The following is a 19,935-nucleotide window of genomic DNA, read 5'->3' as shown; positions in this document are numbered from 1 at the left end:
ACCGTAACCGTGCGCACGTAAATCGTATCGATCTCGCAGCCCCCCCCCCCCCGCACCTCGATTACTTCGACTTCGTCTAACTCGGCGAACTCGTAACAATCACCGCAAAAGATTAAGACACCCCTGGGCATCCAAAATTCCGTTTCGCCGACCCGATAGGATGTTCCGCGTTAAGCCCGGCCCCGCCAGGGACCGGACACTAGAATCACATTAAAGCCGTGCCATTAACCGAAGCCGAGTAACGGGCCAACTAACGCTCGTAACTAACTCAAATATTCCAGTGCCCAGCACACTCTACCCGGAGTCCAGCTCGAACGGCCAATGGTACGACTACGGTAGACAAGTGTGTCCCCCGGTGATAGCCAGGAACCTCTCCTGGAACACGACCAGGGCTGGCGACGTAGCCGTGCAGAGTTGTCCGGGTGGTGCCAATGGTTTGGCCCGTTGGAGATGCCTGGCCAAGGGTGACTCGGCTTTCTGGCACCGAGACAGCCCGGACTTGAGCGAGTGCCGTTCCGTTTGGTTGACCACCCTTGAGAACCGTGTGACAGAGGGCGACGTGATACTGGGCATCAGTAGGGAGCTCTCGCAGGTGACGAACAACAGCCGCGGCCTCTACGGTGGCGACATGATGATCACGACCAAGATCATGAAGAACATGGCCGAGAAGATGGCACAGGACATCAGAACGTACCAAGACGCGAATCAACGCGAGGTGAGCGTCACGGAGCTGCTCCAGGGCGTCGTCAGGACCGGTAGCAATCTACTGGACAAGGCGCAGATGGCATCTTGGAAGGACCTCAGCCACCAGGAGCAGATGAGAGTAGCGACATCGTTGTTGACCGGTCTCGAGGAGAACGCGTTTCTACTGGCGGACACGCTGATGCACGAGAAGACGATCACTCACGAGGGGAGGAATATACGTAAGTGTTGATACGCGGGTACATGTAACCGCGCGTCTTATCGTTCGTACGTCGCGTACCGTGTGGAATCGAGCTAAGATCGAGAGACTTTTGTACGCGATGTGAATCCAGAATGGGCGATCGAAGGTGGAAGTTTCGGGTGGTTCAATTTCTACTCGATACTCTCTTCCTCTGCTCGTACGATCGAACACGGGGCAATCCTTTCCGCGAGAATAACGCGAAATCGTGGAATAAAATGTTTCGACGCTTCGTTTACGAAGAAATCGGGTCTTGAGATTCTTGCGTTAGCGTTCGTAAACTTTACGTGACCAATTGGTACGGTATTGTCCGGTTTCAGTCGATGTTCACAGACATCGGGCAACCGACGGACACTCGCCGACTTTCGAAATCGATTCTCTCTCTCTCTCGTAAAGAACGAAGACTCGCGGTTTCTCGTTAATTTCTGCGATCGGAGGTATGCGCCGCGAACAAACGTTCATTCGTTGATCCACGGAACCGTGGTGGGCTTGCGCGTCTCGTTTCTGCTCTCGAATTCGAGAAACTTGTCTGCGACGCGATTTATCAACCGCGTTAGATCGCGAGCACGCGGAAAAGAAGGGAAAAGAAGGGAAAAAAAGAAAGAAAGGAAGAAAGAAAGAAAGAAAGGAAGAAAGAAATAGCGCAACGAGTAACAAGTTAGCGCCGGATCTCCGGTAGAATGAACATGCGAGCACCGTAGGTCCGACTTTAGCATTGGGTCGCATAAATCTAGATCCCTTATCTGGAGAATGCGACGCTGGTAATATCCGGCGCAGATAAAACAAAGATCCAAACCCATCGTAATTCTCTGGTACCTTCCCGGATAATGTTGTAACCCGAGCCTCTGCCTCTCCCTACCACCGTTATCACAACAGCGAACCCGTGGTGGGGAAAATTACGAGCAATTTGATTTACTTCCCGGAAGTAACGTTGCGCGCGTCGTGATTGAGCCTGGAAGCGGGTTTATACGCCGCGGTCGAATGAAGTAGCAGCAACATTAGATCCGCACGTGATAAATAGCGTAACAGTAAATGGCAAAAAGAAGACGAGTTTGATGAGCGACAGCCGGCCGGATGCCATGTAACATAATATTCCCTAGCCGGCCGTGCTCTTTCTTCCATGCCAACAGAAAACTCGCTGCCATCATCGCGTGCCTCGAATTTTTCTCGTCACCGACCACCGTCACGTTTATGACTGATCGAACGGAACATACGACACGAGGGTAGGGAAAAGAAGAAACGGAAAGAAAAAAACAACACACGCGCGAGCGCGCGCGCGTGTACGTACACCGGTTTTATTGTTCATCGGAGGAGATGAATTCGCGGATCTTCGACGAACGCAAGAATCGCGTCGAAGGTGACGCATGTTACGTGGAAAGGATCGTTTCGTTTCGATAACTCGCGGCTTTTCGAGTTCACGGGGAACAGTATTCTCGCGAGCAGGAATCCAAAATGGTACAACGATCGGTGAAGTGTTTCATTTCGCCAAGATAAGATCGTAATATTTTCTAACGCGTGATCATCGCGCGAAGAAATCACGAGTAACAGTACATTCGTATCTTTTATTCGAACTGTTCGACGAGAAACGAAAGTAACAATCTTCGAAGTCAGTACCGCCTCTTTACCGGCTCAATTTTTTTTCTACAACTATTCTATCCTCGTGGTAAATTTCTATTGGGAACTATATCCACGGGATCGAGATGCGCGGTTAAATGTAGTTTCCCGAAAAATATAGATTTTCGAAGTACACTGCACGCTATAGCGACAACTCGAAACGTTTTAATTGTATTAGAGTAGAGAAAATAACGCGTCTCGCGATCTCTAGAGGCAGTACTGTTCAAAATGAGCGAAACTTTTTTCCTACGCGCGCAAAACATTTTACCAAAAATGTTAACTATTGCTCCAACCGGTAGGATCTAAACCTGATACGAAATAATCGAACCTCGATCCGTAAATAATGACAATATTATTTTAAATAGCGCTAAGGATCGATAATCGATCTTTTGATGAACGATTTACCATTTGTCGTTTCCTGTTCGATACAGTGCTGGAAGTGCGGGTGTTGGACGCCCGAAACATCGGCGACGATCTCGAAGTGTTCCCGACGGAGGTCGCCCAACAGAGGTGGACAGCCTCGAACGATCGCGTGGAGCTGACCAGGGGCGCTTTGCTGGAGAACAGTCACGGCGGTATTGTCCGTTTAGTTTTCATGGCCTTTGACAGACTCGAGGAGATCCTGCAGCCGCAAGCCGAGGTATCGTCGCTGGTCATGAATGACGACCCGCAACCGCTACCGAAAAGGAACACCACCAGACTCCTCAACAGCAAAGTGATCTCCGCGTCTTTGGGCAAAGGGAGGCACATACAGCTCAGCGAGCCGGTCAGGGTCTATTTCAAGCATCTGTCCATTGAGAACGTCACCAATCCGACCTGCGTCTTCTGGGACTACATCTTGAGGTAATTCCCACGGCGAAAGTTCACTACTCGGCGGTACCGCGCGATCGATATCAATTTAATTATTCGTATTTCGTTTCATTCCGAACTTCGAAACTCGCTCAACGATTTCCACATCAACGGTGCCGTTAACCAAGGACCCTCTATCGCTGTGTGACTCGTCTCACGAGGCACACCGGTATCTCTATTAGCGAAATCACCTGGTGAATAGAACCACTAGCTTCGTGGTTGTTAATTGTTCAATTTTTCCCACCCCCTTAGCGCCTGGTCGGAGGAGGGATGTCAGATACGAAAAACCAACGAGACCCACACCGTCTGCGAGTGCAATCATCTGACCAACTTCGCCGTTCTCATGGACGTTCACGCTGTCCGATTGGACATCGCTCATCAAGTCGCGTTGCAGATCATCACCTACATCGGTTGCATTATATCCGTGGTCTGCCTCGTCCTGGCCATTCTGACGTTTCAATTGTTTCGCGGACTGAAGGTAACCGATCGTTGCTCGACCAACGTCGCTCGATCAGACGAGAAATCGTCTCCGGTGCCGTATTTATTCGCGGATGTCCATTGAAACGTTCGTTATCCGTAGTCGGACCGCACCACCATCCACAAGAATCTCTGCGTGTGCCTGCTGATCGCGGAAATTTTATTCGTTTGCGGAATCGGGCAAACGAATCAGAGAATTGTCTGCGGAATCGTCGCCGGACTCTTGCATTTCTTCTTCCTCTGCGCGTTCGCCTGGATGTTCCTAGAAGGTATACACGCTCGAATGCAATCCAACCGGGACGGACGTACCCGGTGATATTGCTTACCACGGGCAACGAGAAACGTCGAATAATTTCCACGGGGTCCTGACTCTTCTCTACCGACTTTCTTCCAGGATTCCAATTATACGTGATGCTGATCGAGGTCTTCGAGGCGGAAAAATCGCGGCTACGCTGGTACTATCTGGTCGCTTACGGTGCCCCGCTCCTCGTCGTGGCCATATCCTGTATAATCGATCCTCTCAGTTACGGTACCGATCGATATTGCTGGCTTAGAGCGGACAACTACTTCATCTTCAGCTTCGTCGGGCCCGTGATACTCGTTATACTGGTAAGACTGTTTCCCGCGTAACTTCTTCTGCGTTCGAGAACTCTGCTTCTGTCGAAGATCACCGGGTTCGAACGCGTTGCTGAGAATAATTAGGGGATGCTCCGAACGTAACCATAGAAGCGAAATAAATGCGTACTGTGCCTAGTTTTTGCCAAGAGAGTTCAGTTTGTACACGGTAGGAGAAACATTGTGTCGTTTCGTTTTTTTTTTAGGTGAAAATGAAATACGATTTTTGTAGAGTGTACTAACATTTTATTAAATTGTACATTCTCCATTTTAGAAAACGAAACCACTTTCCGAACAACCTAATTTATTAATTGGGTCGTTCGGAAAGTCGTTTCGTTTTTTTTTTTTGGGTGAAAATGAAACACGATTTTTGTAGAGTGTACAAACGTTTTATTAAATTATACATTCTCCATTTTGGAAAACGAAACGACTTTCCGAACAACCTAATGTATTATCAATTCGGTTAATTTAACATCCCCTAATTATCCGAAGCATACTCGTCCTGGAACAACGACGATGCGTAATCGTTCTACGCGATTGAATTCTGACACGCAGAAGCTGTTATCCGATTTATGCTGACAATATTTATCGATACGTTGCACTTTTGTTCGATCAGGCAAACTTGGTATTCCTGTCGATGGCAATTTACATGATGTGCCGGCACGCGAACACGACGGTAGCGATGAAGAGCAAGGAGCACTCGCGATTGGCCAGTGCAAGGTAAGCCCAGACACTCCGGGTTTGTCGTAAACGTCGTGCGTAACAGCAAACTTGTACATGTATATACATATACATATATATATATATAAATATATATATATATATATTTCTGCGTAAAGCGATCGATCGAGTCCATTCGTTAACACACGTTCGAGTATACGATATATATATATTTCCTCTCGTCGAGTAGAATCGAAGTGTTTGTTTCGTGCTTTCGGTTCACGTTCGCAAGCTTTACTTGCTTAAAAGAGATCTCCCCGAAGGAGAATCTTATTGTCACGCATCATTTGGCGGCCATGCTGAGATTTTTGGTTTTCCTTTTTGTCTCTGTTGAGTACCTGTGTTGGCATGACCGCAGATTTCGTTCGTTCGACACACCACTTGTGTTGCTGTAAATCTTAGGTATTACATGGACGTATGGTGTATATATATATATAGAGGGTGTTCCATTGAAAAACCGGACCACCCGTATACCTTCAAATAATAGGAAGAAACAATTCGATCGATTCTATCTTCGCTCGCGGAATGAAATTCTTACAAAAAAAATTCTTCTTACCATTTGAAGCAGATAAAAATACCCAAGGTGGTCCGTTTCCAGCGGTGCATCCTGTATATTTATGATTTAACGACACTAGCTAACTCGTGCATACGCGAATTTGTAAACGCCGTCACATTCGAATTCGTGTCACAACGAAAATTGGACGTACGAACAATCGTTATGATAATTACATTGTTGTGTTTTCTGATTTATAAACCAAAGCGGACGAAATACATCGAACGTAGAGAGACAGTAATAACGACACGGTATTAACTCGATGAATCTTCGTATGGAAATGTCGGTGATGGTAGTTAAATTTTCCTGCAAACTCGACTCGTATTATTATAAACCAAGGCTGGCACGTTCGTTACACGTTCCTCCTGTGCAAACGTAAATGTTTTATTTCGGGAATTCGACGAATCGAAACGCAGCATCCGTCCAACCGTCGTTGCACCAACGTCCGGTGAATCGCAGCTAAATAGTAATACGAATCGAGGGTTGCAAGCAGCTAAACAATGCAAAAGAAAAAAAATTATTTTGTTTATATAATCAATTAATTAATGGTGCCGGAACAATCACCTAACGTTGCTGTCTTGTTTCATTTTTGTATTAAATCTTCTACCCACTTCTGTCTACACTGTTCTACATTCTTCTGCATGGCGTGGTTGGTTGGTAGTGGAAAGGAAGAGAATGCTCTTCCCAACAAATTGCAAGCGCACTTGTAAGATATTTACCATTTTTATTATTACTCACATCTCGTTCATCGTGTTAACGTCATCTCACTAACCGTCTCATCTGCGCGCGTCTTTATGATTTAACTTTTCATTCACACTGTTGTCTCCCATTTGTTGTCTCTTTCGTTTCCATTCGGGCTGACGATCGTTTACGACTTGTTCGTTTCTTAGTCGTTACCTTTTATTTAATTTTTTTGTTTATTCTCGTTTAATTTTCCTCGTTCTTATTACACTGTGAATGTAGAACGTAACCGTAGCTAGTCTTCGCCGTGACGAACACGCAACTTCGTTTGAACGATCTCACCGGATCGATCGTGCCCACTCGCTGGAAACGCAAAATTATTATTTTTCATGGCTCCCCCTCTCGCCGCCGCCCTCCTCCATTCCGTTTGCAAGCAAGCCTGAGTAACATAACGCAAATTGCCGCAGCTTTGCGTAGACGAAGGTGTGTACATCGCGATAACGCTTCTTTATTTTTTTCTTCCACGATGTTCACGTGCCACTTCGATACACGGGTTTCGGGTCACCCAGGTTGGTTCACCGCGATCCATGCGGTTCTCTTGCCTTTCCTACGAGTACACACGACGATCCGATCGCATGCCGTATACATTAAATCCTTAGTTTCGGGCGTGGTACACGCCCGTGTATTTCGACGATGTAGTTAGACGTGCGCGAAATTAGACGTAATACTTGAGAGAGAGAGAAAAAAAAAGAAGAAGAAGAAGAATGGAAAGCAAAAAAAAAAAAAAAGAAAAAAAATTTTATTCCCGCCTCTACCTACGTAGTTCGCGAAACCCCCGCTCTGCCACTTCCCCGTAGTCGCGATCGTTTGGAAAAAGATTGGCCGAAAAAAAAAGAAAAGAAAAAAAAAAGCAAAGCGTGAGAAAAAAAGAAAAAGAAAAACGACCGCGAAGACAGTGGCCCGGTGTGTGTGTATATGCGATGCTTACAGGATTCCGTGCCGCTTCTAGTCTCTCACGAAAACATTAACGATGCTAATGCGTCGGTGGAACGTGTTCACACGACACCACCGTGCAGAAAACGAGCAACATTAGTACACGTTAGCGTCCTCCGGCCCCGCTTGGAAACGTTGCGTGCACTTCGGTGCATAACACCGTTCCGATAATCGTCCGTGTTCTCGCTCGCTCCATTTCGATAAGGGAACGTGACAAATGTAGCATTGGAATTATTAGAATTAAAGTCGCACCGTCATCGATCATTTAGCACGTTACCCTTAATACCTTCGATGCCACGAGACTAAGAGGCGGGCCGAGCTACCACCATTTTCCTTGCCAGTATTATTTTCGTTCTTCGTTTCTCCTTCTTTCGTGTAATCACCAAACCCTCTCTGACGCGAGTTTCACCCTGTTCATGTTACGCGTTCTCCTTTAAGCATCGCCGCGACGATCGCGCGCCAAACGGGACCTCCGCGACTGATTCTCCAATTTGTTTAATTTTCCGATCACAGGGCATGGTTGAGAGGCGCAATCGTCCTGGTCTTTCTACTGGGACTCACCTGGACGTTCGGGCTCCTCTACTTGAACCAAGAGTCCGTCGCGATGGCGTACATCTTCACCATATTGAATAGCCTGCAGGGGCTGTTTATCTTTGTGTTCCATTGCGTACAGAACGAGAAGGTAAGGGAATACGTCGGGGTGCAAACGTCAACGTTACTCTAAACTCTAAACCGCGGCCAGTTTTGTCACGTGTCGGGACGCGTTTAAACGTTCACGTGGACACCACGGGCGGAATCGTGTCGCTCTTTCATCCACCTCGACACCATCCTCGTTCGGGATCTGAACCGGATTGAACCGCGCGAAGTGTAACCGGCTCGGATCGTCGACGAAGCTTCGCGAGTGAATCGCGAAACAGAATTCTGGCCCGCGGGGACCACTAGAATCCTAGCAATTTTTTTTTGCTTTATTTTGTAATCGACAACGTAAGCGTAAATGCGGAAATATATAGAACCGCAGGCACACGTGTACTGTCCGCTAACGAGAAGAGGGCCAACACGAGGGTCCGCGTCCCCATATCTGGTTTCTAGTCTATTGGCTCCGCCCACTGTGGCGCAGCGTTCTCGTTACCGGTCGAGAACAACGACGAAGGTCGAACAGAGGACCAATAGCGACAATGCGCGCACTGGTGGGGGAGTCGGTAGCGGAGATGTTGGCCACTCGTTGGCCTTTTTCTCGCGGACGAACAGTGGAAGGAGAACATTTTTGAAACTCGAAAGAACGGATTCTTATTTCGACGATCGATGTTTTAAAAAGAAAAATGGAAAAGAATCGCGAGAAAGCGGTTCGAACGACCGCGAGGAGAACAACGATCTTTCGAACAGCGCGAAGAATTACATCTTGTTTGAATTTCAACGGTGTTTCAACGTTAATTACATGTAAATCTCGCGACTACCGTTCCCCGGCAAATTTCGAACGCAACGTTGACAAAACGAGCAAGGATAATCGATCGATGACAACGAACCGTAGACGGTCGGTTGTCGAACGAGAGATGCCGCAATTTCATATAAAAGATTGTAAAACCGTTTCTAAACGTAAGTTATGGTAACTTATTATTATTCACGAGTTCAAGCATCTTGTAACATAAGGATTCGACGCGCTGCGTATCAAAAGAAACAAGCGGATTCTTCGTATTGTATAAGTAGCGAGTAATTTACCTAGACACGGATCACTTTCAAAGAGGGAATCTCATGTTAACGCGGAGAGAACCCTCGCACGAACGACGATATCATCTCGCAAACGAACACGACGAATAAAGAAACAAAAAAAATAAAAAAAAAAAAAAAAAAGAATGATGTCTCGAATAAAGTGCTGTGGCAATCTCAAAACTTCAATCAGCCCTTCGTTTATTCGACGAATCTCCGGGATCCCGTAGTCCGATTTCGCCAGCTGATTCTCATCCTCTCCTTTTCGTTTACATTGACAAACTTTTACACTTTGGTTGCCAATTGAGGATTGCACCGCTCTTTTTCTGATTTCTCTTGTATGTAAATTCAGCGCACGATGCTTTACCCGCGTGCGAACGGAGTCGTCGAGACCCGTTACAGTTACGTAACAATCTCTCGATTCGCGCTATGACTCGCATAAAAAAAAAACGACCGTGGCTGCGGTTTCGAGGCTGGTCGCTTTTAAGTTCGCCTCGACGCACGTTTGTGGTATCGTTTCTCTGATTTTATCGTTTCGTTCATTTCGCCATCGATCGAACGCCGTGGAGAGAGAGAAAAAAAGAAAAAAAGAAAAGAAACAAGAAAAGAAAAAGGAAAAAGTAGATTCGAAGAAAGATTCGAGATCGCGCGTGTTTCGCACCTGCCTTGGTTCTTTGTTGCACCGTTAAAAAACGTTTCGTTCGGGGGGTGGGTCTGCTTCTCCATTCCAGGTGAGGAAGGAATACAGGAAGTTCGTTCGCCGGCATTCCTGGCTGCCGAAGTGCCTGAGGTGCTCGAAGACGGTCACTGGTGGTTCCGGTGGTTCCTCGGGTACCAGCGGTGGCGCTGGCGGCGCGAACGGGGGCAAGGACTTCGCCTCGCACAACACCTCCTCGAATCCGTCAGCGCCGACCACCGACAGCTCCGGATTGTCGCCGCACACCGCCTCCAATGTGGGTACAACACCGACCACCGCACCGCCGAACAATCACAACAACCTGACCGCCGCCTGTAACAATACGAATCTTTCGATAAACGTGAACCTGAACAATTTGTCGCTGAGGTCGCCGGTCGGGGCACACCAGATGCACATGATGGCACCTAGCAACCACAATAGGCATCCCGCTCAGCAAGGTATCCGATAGCCGCTTCTACACCAAACCGAGAAAACGAAATACTTCTTCTTTGACGGTTCACCTCGCGACGAGTTTGTAAATCTCCGCCAGGGGGGACGGGGTAACATTTTAGGGAGGGGCTGGTAACGTTTTAGAAGGAGACGATTCGGAAAATCCGGGAGAAATTCAATTGAAAAAAAAAAGAGAAAACCAAGTATCAATCGGAGGAGGAATAAAATATACAGGTCTCTCTCTCGCTCTCGCTCTCTCTTTCACTCTTCTGGCTAGTTCTCCTCTCGCAAAGGTTCTTTCATCGCTGTATATTATACACACACTCTCTCTCTCTCTCTCTACTTTCTCACTCTCTTTCTTACATCGTTCCTTTTATATTTATTTTTCTCTGTCTCCCTGGTCTATCGCTTGTTTCTGCCGGTAACGCAAGTATGATTAATGGTACTGGAATTAATAACGCACAACTCCCTCTATCGCCCCGCACTGTCGCTCATTCCAAGAACCGCCGAGTGTGTTGCTCGCGCTGCACCTTTCGAGTTGATAACTCGACCCGGAGGTTCTTGCACCTTCATTCGAGCGAATTCCATCGATGCAACCCAAACGGGCGCTCGCGTTTTTTCACCGTTCGCAACGATTAAGAACACGGAGGGAGGGGACGTTTACCTCGCGCGGATTGCTTTGATTTTTTTTTTTTCTTTTCTTTTTTTCTCTTTCGTCGCGAAGTGACTGGCATCGTCGCCAACTGCTATCAACACGTTTCTTTTTCTTCGAAGTCCACGGTCACTCGGGTGGCGGTAGCGAAAGGGTTTCGCGAAGGATTCAGTGGCTCTCGCGTGAACGATTCTCCCCGATCGCGGTTTCAAAGAATCTTCCCCTCTGGAACACCACTAGCGGATTTTTAAACGACCCCCGTGTACCTAGTTAAGCGTTTAACCACCGTCACCGCCACCCTCGACCGTTCCTCGCTCGCGTATGCTAATTCGACCACGTTCGCCCTTCGTCTTCCGAGGCCAAAGAGGGGGATGTCCGGCTCCCTTAGTTTTTTTCTCCCCCGGCGTGTCTCTCGCTCCTTTTCTCTTTCTTTCGTTTTTATTTTCATTTTTTTTTTCCTTTTTTTTTTTTTTTTTAATGTGTTACCCCAAGTCTGTTGCAGGATGTGTCGCGCGAGTGGGTGTGTCTTCGATCCTCCCTAGTCGGGGGAGATTCGTTTCCGAATCGTCGTGCGTAACGCTCTCGAAAGTGACGCGTGCCAGAAACACTTTTTTTAATGTCACCCGGGAATCGCTTCGCCGCCTCGAAAAGCTGGCTCTGGTGCGAGACCGGCTAAAAAGGCATTTAACGAACCGTTCGACTCTTTCGACCCTATCGCGTACGCCACGAAGAGAATTCAGAGAGAAATAGACAAAAAGAGAGAGAAAGAGAGAGAGAGAACGAAAGAGAGAGAGTGTGTTAGAGAGAGGTGTAGGAGTTTGTGTGGGGGAGAGAGCTCCGGGGGTGGATTTGGACGAGGAGAAATAGAAAAAAGAAAGAGAGAGAGAGAGAGAGAGAGAGAGAGAGAGAGAGGGAGAGAGAAACGAGAAATTATTGAACGTGCTCGTACCGCAGATTTGTATGATAAAACAGCGATACACGGTTGTAGATGAAACGATAACTACGCACCGGTGGCGCGATCGTGTGCAGTTGTGTTTTCCGCTAAAAATTTATTGCCAATTGTCGGGCGAATTTATCGGATTCGGGCGGAGATTACTAAACGCGCGCTCGCTACGGCGGCTGGAAAATGACGAATGACGTCGAACGACAATTATATAATTGCACCGCGCGAGTTCGTATTTTCCTTTTTTGTGTCTTTTTCTTTTCTTTTTCTTCTTCTTTTTTTTTCTCTTTCTCTCTCGTTTCTCTCGTTCGCGAAAATTCACGGTTACTTCGAGGCCGTGTTTCGCGGAGTCGACGAAGAGCGACTGGAAAAAAATTCGTAAAGTACGAGCACGAGTTCCACGATTCTCGATCGATTTTCATTGTTCCTCTCGACGGGGGTAGGGGGAGGGATATCGCGCGCTCGTTTCGTTTCGAGAAACGCAGAGTCGCTCGTCGAAAGGGAACGAAACGAGCGAATTCATCGGAGATGTGGGGGGGTGGGGGGTGGGAGGTGGGATGGGGGGCTTACCGGTCGTCTAGGAAAAATACCAAGCACGTTTCTCTCGCTCGGTTCTGTACACCTGTAAACACGCGAACGTACTATTTGCAAGACCTCCTACTAACAAATGGTGATTTTCGTGCTTCTTATCTGGCTCTGGGTTTGGTGTAACGCGGTTGCTGGCTACTTTGTACCCTCTTCCCTTCCGTCGACCCCCAACCAACACCCCCGCCCCTTCTCACCGAAGTATACTTACTTTTATTGCGACGTCCCTAAACGAGAGGCGCGCGGGAGCGCGCGGGCGCGGCGTGTTCACCACGGTGGCTCGCTCGCTCGCTCGCTCGCTCACGCGCGCTCTCGCGTCGCCATTTATTTCAGATGTTCCGGATCGTTAACGAAAACGCTTCTCTACGCCCGGGCGCACGCGCGAGAGACGTAACGAATCTGTAACATCGATGATTTACAATCGGCCTCGCAGCTGCGCGCCCACCGACGACCTCTCGTTCGCGATACTTTCCCGCCTATTCGCTCGTTTATTTTCTATTCGCGTTCGTTGTCCGAGTTTTTGCAAAAAAGAAAAAGAAAACAAAGAAACAAGAAAACGATTTCATTCCGCGAAGAAAATTGTCCCGAGGATGTTGCTCGGTGGTTCGTGTTGGCGAGTATCGACAACTAGATCGATGCCTTAATTTTTTTTTCTTTTAGAATATACGCGTCTCGAGATAATCCTATGTGCATTTGAAGAACGTTTTCCGGAATCGCGTTAAATTTTCCAACAAATTTTCCAGTCTTGTCGAAACCTACAGGTGCCTGAAATTTCATAAAAGAGTACTCGAGTCAACGAGTCGTTCTCGTTGCGAAAATACCGTTCCAGAATGGCTCGCGACTTGTATCCAGTTCCCGAGAAGCATTGCTCGAAGATATCGAAGTTTGTTCAATTTCCAGAACCACGGGAACGAATCGAAGATACTTTACTTTCTAGAGCCTCGTGAATAAATCAAAGATACTCCGTTTTCGAAAGACCCGCGAATTATTCAAAGATACTCCAATTTCTCGAATCGTGCAAATTAATCGAATCTGATATCACGAAGTTTCTGGAAAGCTTGGAATTTTCAAATCCATCGACCGACCGATTCATCTATTCTCGGTGTAAAAGTATATGGATAACTCCTTAGAAAATGATAGAGTTCCAGTTCGCGGGATGTCTTCACATTCCGGTGTTAAATCGAGCGACAAACCCCGTGTACCTGAATTATCTGAAACAGACATCAAAGTCCGCTCTGATTCGATATTAAAATCTCGTTAAGATTCCATCGTACGATCACCGATCCGCACTTTATCGGTGTGTCGCGTAATCATTGAAATCGGGCAAAAAATGTTATTAAAACGTCGGCGGTCTCTATCGCCGGGTCCAACGTTTGAAGACAGTCCCCACGTACCATCTCGCAACATCTGCTCCGGCGAGATTAGTCACGGGTAAACCTGTTCGTTGCTTACCGACTCCTTTTCACTCGAGGCACCGCGGCGTGAGCCGACCGACCGACCGGCAACGCAATTACTTCGACGAATAAACTTAAACAAATTCCCGCGCATGGTCAAAGTGTGCGTATACGTTCAGAAAGATTCGTAATGTACGAGCGTAATGGTCTCGCCTAAACGCGTGGGCAGAATCCGAGCGAACACGGAGCGCGTGGACGTGATACGACGAATCGTTCGCGGTTCCAAACCATTGACGACGCTCTCGTTGTTCCTTATTGTTTCTCGATTGTGTTTGTTGTCTCGTCGTCGAGTAACAACGCCGCGTATCGTTCCGTAGGTAACGATAGCCGGCCCGTTGCCCTCGATCGATCGCTTCGATGTAAATTTACCACGTTTTTGCGTATAATTGCACCGACCGCGGATACGTTCGCGGGGATTTCCACGCGTAGGTATTCGTTCTCGTTTTCGAAGAGCGTACGGAAAATTCGAAACGTCAATGGATCGAGACCGAGTCGATGAAAGGTACCGTTTACCGTTTACGTCGTTCGTATTCTGTCCAGGATACTTTTAAGCCGCTTGCGGTCGAACGATCGGTTCGATCGGCGACGAATCGGCCCGAAGACTTCTACGATTCGATCGCTCGTTGTTTCCCGATCGAACGGTTCGGTTCGCCTGACGGAAAAAAAAAGAAAAGAAAGAAAGAAAGAAAAAAAAAAAAGAAACGCGCGCAGCGTTCTTCGGACCACTCACCTATACACGACCGGTCACTTAACCGTGAGGACAGGGGAAAAATATAGGCGAGAAAAATCCGCGCGAACCAATCCGTCACGTCTCTCTCACACCTCCGCAAGCGCACACGCACATACACACACACACACGCAGCTACGTGGACACAGTTTCGCCAGCGCGCACGCTCGACGGTCACTTTTGCTCTTCACGCGCGCACACGTACACACACACACGTCTTTTTTTCCTATTTTTTTTTTCTCTCACCCCTCAGCTCCGTGCGTTTCGCTAATTAACACCAGGTGCGTACTCGAGAGGACCCGAGTTAAGTCGACCACGGATCGTCGAAGCCTCCAACGATCCGATTCTCGTCCTCTGCGCAACACGGACGACTACTTCGCGGTTTTAATCACGGTGTTCGGGCGTTAAAGTCTCCGTATCGTTGTCGAATCGATCGTAACGTGGCCGACCACGATTCCATTTCGGGATATTGATATCCGTTTCGCGGAAGAAGAAACGATGGACGATCGTTGCGCGTACGAGGAGCCGGTTACCTCGTCGCAGGAGAGTAAGAAAACAAGGAGGACTCGTTTTGCCATCGCGCCGCGATCCCTGTCGCGTCTCGTCTTGCTCCACCGTCTCATTACTTCGCCGCGGAGAGGAGTAAAAATTGATAATCGCGGACTTCGAGGAAACCAAACCTCCTCAATAAGATCGAAGATCGACGGTTACGGCAAGGATGTCCCGAAACGTCTCATTTTACAATCTCGTCGTATGATCTGCATCGGTAGTCTCCGTGTGGCGATCGAAGCCGTTCTGTGATCGCGAGGATTTCCAGTTCTACGCCCGTGTATCGATGGGAGAAAACAACGATCGAACTCGAAAAGAATTACGAGCCGCGACGACACACGTTCCGGTTCGCCCGTTTAAATTGCGAAAGCTGACTCGTACTGGACAATATTTCATTCGCCTCGCGATACAATCATCCATCGTCGGGCCCGTGTACTCGTGGGAGAAAGAAGATCGAACCTGGAAAGAATCACCAGCGACGTTGGACCGTCCACCTCCTACTTGCTCGAGTAGAAGACGAACGGTGGAAATTTTCATCTCGTCGCGGAAAATTTCCGAGTCGCTCGCTCGGTGCGACGGGAAAATCGATTTTTCAACGCTCGTAGATGGTCCCGCGAAACGAGTACGGAAAAATCGTCGCGTCGACCCACCGATCGGAATTCGAGGGGTCTGATCGCGCGAGCTGTCCCCGTATAATCGGAAAAGCGGCCGAGATCGCGTATCGTTCGTCCGTGGACGAACGTGACCGCGCAATGGCGACCGAGGTGTGCGTGCTGACGTTGCGTATCTCAGCCCGTTACGTCGTAGATTCACTGGTGTACGAGTTAAATCCGCCACGCTCGCGACGAGCGTCCCGAATCCGCGAGATATCGTCGGATTTGCCAGCTCCGTATCTCCCGTGTCCATGTCCGCTTCAAAAAAAAGAATCAAGAGGGCCAGGAGGAGCGAGAAGGGTCCCTTTGAAACTGTGTCGCGCCAGGAAATCCCGCTAATCCTATCTCCGCGGAGGAGACGCGCCATTTTTGCCCGAGCTCTCGCTGGTTTTCGGACGAACGAACGAGTTTGAACCGCGATCCCCGAAGTGGGCACGGAGAATGGAACTTTCGAGATACGATCTCTCGTTACCCCGCGAAGACCGTTGGGTATCTTCCTTGTGAATAAAATTAACGCACGGAGACGACCTACGTTCCAATAGAACGCGTATTCTTTGAACATATCGACGACCGACGATGGAGCAAGGTGTTTCGTTCGGGGTTTCACGTGACTCGGAACCCTTTGTTTACTGGTTAATCGCGGCGGATGTTGACTCGATCCGGTAACTCGATAATTCGATACACCTTGGAAGTGTTAAACGCTTACCACCGCGGATGGCATCGTAGCGTTCGTCGCACAATTCTTTTCGTCGATATTTAACTACCACCTCGATCGAGGAGCTACAGAAATAGAATGTCGCATCGAACGGACCCTACAACTACTCGCGTCTCGCCCTCGGTTCCGCGAACCATCGATTTGAGTTGCTAATGCGTTCCCGGTCTCCGGCGCGTGGAACGAAAGTATTTCACCTCGAGTAAAAAATGTTCAACCATCGATAAATATTTATCCACCGGTCTGTGTCGTTCGAGTACCATTTTCACTCGTTGTTGAACTTCCTCGACGCCAGTTTCGTCGAAAGGTACGCTCGCTGATTTCGCGAGTTTCGTTCTCATAAATGGAAGCGCGCCGCGACCCACTCCCGAGAAACGATCCGCGTACACGCACGCGTACCAACGGTCCGAGCTCGTATTTCTTCCGCGCGGAATCAGTAAACGAAGGGTTAAAGGAGGGATACGGGACGAATGGTTCGATTTTTACAGTACCTGGCGTCCGGTCGAAGCTGGGCGATAGTCGATAGGCAACCGGCGGTAACAGTGGCGGGTGAAACCTCTCCAACAGAGGCTCACATCGTGGCCACCCTGCCGTACGCCCGTCACGCCTTCTTACCCTCAGCTCCCAATATCCCCAAATCTGCCACCGCCACTTGGGGCCACCTTAACAAAAACCTCATGTGGAAGGTAACTAACTCACCGCAGCTAACGCTCGCACACACGCTCGCTCGCTCGCTCGTGTTTCCGTGTTTGCCTCCGATCGAACACAACACTTTACCATCTGTTTATTCTCTGTCTCGCCTCTTCTTCTACGTTTCTGTCACTGTTTTACTATCGACTTGCATGGTGTGCCAATTTTCTGTATTTTCCGTTTCCGTTTACTCACTGTGTACGTTCTCACCTCACAAGCACCTAGAAAACACATTTTGCACACTTAGAGGGAACCTCGAGGCGAGGTTCGACCGTGTACCCGACCTCGAACCACCCGGATGGAAGCATGGAGGTGTGGGGAAATATATGTCCCCGACGAGATACCTTCCTACGGACGAATTCGCGTTCCTCGCGTATCACGCCCCCCACCACCCCCCGTTTTTTTTTTCCGTTTACTGGATACGAAAGATACGGTCGTTCGTTTCGCTGGAACGTCGACGTTCGACGAGCACCACCGTCGGAAGTAAATGGGGAAAAACGACGCGCCGTTTTCCTTTCCATTTCGTTCGGTGGCGACTCGTCGAATAACGGACGTACGGTGGCCATCTTGATCGACGATCGTCGTAGAACTCCTCCCCGACCGGTATGAAATTTCGTTCTCGTTGGTTCCACGCTTACGAAACGAACGAGTGCTCGTTCCTCGTCATGGGTGGCCGTGTTTTCTTTACCACTGACGAACGGAGGGGGACGCGTAGTTGGTTCTGTGTGTGTTTACTTTACGTTCAGTAGAAAAAGAATGGGATTATGAAGTGTCGATTACCCCATAGCCTTTTGTACATATCATACAGCACGTACGGAATTTTCTCACTCGTTCCTACGACCCATGCATGCGAGCTCGTGGATTTTGTGATACGTTCTCGAGCTCGCCGAGGACGCTCCGATCCTCGGCGGTGCTCTACCCTCTCGATTCCCGGGACGCCATTGCGAACGGGGACCACCTTGCGTTTTCGATAGCTCTTCACCGTATGCACGATGTAAGCGCAACGTCGAAAATAATATCGCTTCGGGAACAATGCACCAAAAGTGTTCTACTCCTCGCCGTAAAAAATCTACACGATTCGAAATGTACAGAGGTTCCACGTTTAACCGTTTCGCTACGATACTCTCCGACTCACCCCGAACAACACTCGGAACCGATCGAATCCACGAGTAAAAGAACCGGACGAGTTCAAAATGAACGATCTCCGAATAATCTCGAATGCGTACGCACAGAGAACGATGGAAAAGGAGCGGACACCCTGTTGAGTGTACCTACCGCGAGAAGCTCTCTTTTCGAGCGTCTCGCAACATGGTTCTCGAACCGTTCGTCGACTCGTCGATTCGATCGTTCGTAGCTGCGCGAGTCGCTGAAACATCGGTTTCGTTAAACGATGAACCCCTAACGAAGAGCATAAATCGCAAGGATCGACGTTCGCGGGTGTCCTCGTTCCCCCGATCTCATCGTCGTTCCCCCTTGTCCCAGTGGAGTCTCCACTCGGTTTCCAACGATCGCTGAACAATGTCTGTCTTTCCCGCAGAACATTTCTTTTAAATCGTACTCCCGCGACTCCGGACACGGCGGCTCCGAGCAGGAGGACTCACCCAGGACTCACAACACTCTGACGTTGGGCCACTCGGGCCGCAATCGCAGCGCCCGCGGCATGAACGAGACCAACAACGAGATCGCCGGGACCAGGACCACCGGTGGCAGCATCGGTGGTGGTGGCGGCGGCGGTGGCGGTGGTGGTGGCGGTGGCGGTAGACGGGTCCCGATGCCGTACAATCACACGTACACGGAGATCATCGACGGCCGGGCGAACGGGCCCGGTCACCATCAGCTCCACGGTCATCACGGTCAGCACGTTCATCTTCCGCGTGGTCTCGCGAACGAGGACGACCCGGTGTACGAGGAGATCGAACGCGGCGGGGTTGGCGGCGGTGGTGGCGAGATCCAGGTGTCCGACATGTCCGACGAGGACGGTAGAAGGCAGAGCGACATGAGCAGACAGTCCTCGAGGAGTTACGGGGACCACAGGCCCCTGATACCCTACTCGCCGGCCACGGATCGCAATCTGGCCCATTACGGGCAGACGCTTACGGACCGTGGCGGCGGTGGTAACATTCACTACGATCCGTCGGAGTACAGCCCGGCGTTGAACGTGTGCTGGGAGAAGATGCGCAAGCAACAGGCCAGGTACGAGAGGGGCGAGCTACCCCGTCTACCGGCCAGCTACGGTATACCGCCGCAGCAGGATCACACGCGAACGGTGGCAGTGTTGGACGGTCATACCGTCGTCTGTCATCTCCAGCCGCAGACGGACATGTACACCGGCCGCGGGATGCCACCGCCTTCCTACAGCGAGTGTTAGGACAAGGGAAACCGTCGTTTTCGTCTTCCCGCGCGAGGAACACCAAAACGCTACTCCTCGCCGTCGAGACGACACGACCTGGCCATAAACGACGACCACCACGACGACGACCACGACGACGACCACGACGTCGACGCGTACGTCGCTCCGAGGAGTCTCCTTGCCATCGAAATAACCGGATGGTCTACGATGAGAACCCACGCCCCTGGAACGAGTGGTTCGCGTTCCTGATGCGAGGGCCACGCGAGACACCCACCTATCGGCGCTCGAAACGTTCGAGGGACGCCATCGAACACCCACACACCCACACCCGCAACCCCTCCCCCAGCG

At 49.5% G+C, this 19,935-nt stretch overlaps 1 protein-coding gene across 5 annotated transcripts in view; it reads left to right on the top strand.

Annotated features, from left to right (window-relative positions):
- Positions 1-19,617, top strand: part of LOC143151870 (latrophilin Cirl) — a 449,543-nt gene extending 429,926 nt beyond the window's left edge. For 3 of the 5 annotated variants that reach the window (XM_076321335.1, XM_076321334.1, XM_076321336.1), the window contains 11 exons: positions 282-923; positions 2,986-3,397; positions 3,656-3,881; positions 3,984-4,149; positions 4,275-4,489; positions 5,112-5,215; positions 6,430-6,474; positions 7,956-8,124; positions 9,878-10,099; positions 17,036-17,233; positions 18,775-19,617. In XM_076321335.1, the coding sequence (XP_076177450.1) occupies positions 282-923; positions 2,986-3,397; positions 3,656-3,881; positions 3,984-4,149; positions 4,275-4,489; positions 5,112-5,215; positions 6,430-6,474; positions 7,956-8,124; positions 9,878-10,099; positions 17,036-17,233; positions 18,775-19,605 (3,230 nt within the window). In that variant the 3' untranslated portion in view covers positions 19,606-19,617. The remainder of the gene's footprint in view (positions 1-281; positions 924-2,985; positions 3,398-3,655; positions 3,882-3,983; positions 4,150-4,274; positions 4,490-5,111; positions 5,216-6,429; positions 6,475-7,955; positions 8,125-9,877; positions 10,100-17,035; positions 17,234-18,774) is intronic. The other 2 variants (XM_076321337.1, XM_076321338.1) reach the window with 2 other exon arrangements.
- The last annotated feature ends 318 nt before the right edge of the window (positions 19,618-19,935 follow it).

The sequence above is a fragment of the Ptiloglossa arizonensis genome, chromosome 10 (genome assembly GCF_051014685.1).
Source record: "Ptiloglossa arizonensis isolate GNS036 chromosome 10, iyPtiAriz1_principal, whole genome shotgun sequence".
In the NCBI taxonomy this organism is placed as follows: Eukaryota; Metazoa; Arthropoda; class Insecta; order Hymenoptera; family Colletidae; genus Ptiloglossa; species Ptiloglossa arizonensis.
This window is presented reverse-complemented; position numbering and strand designations above follow the sequence as displayed.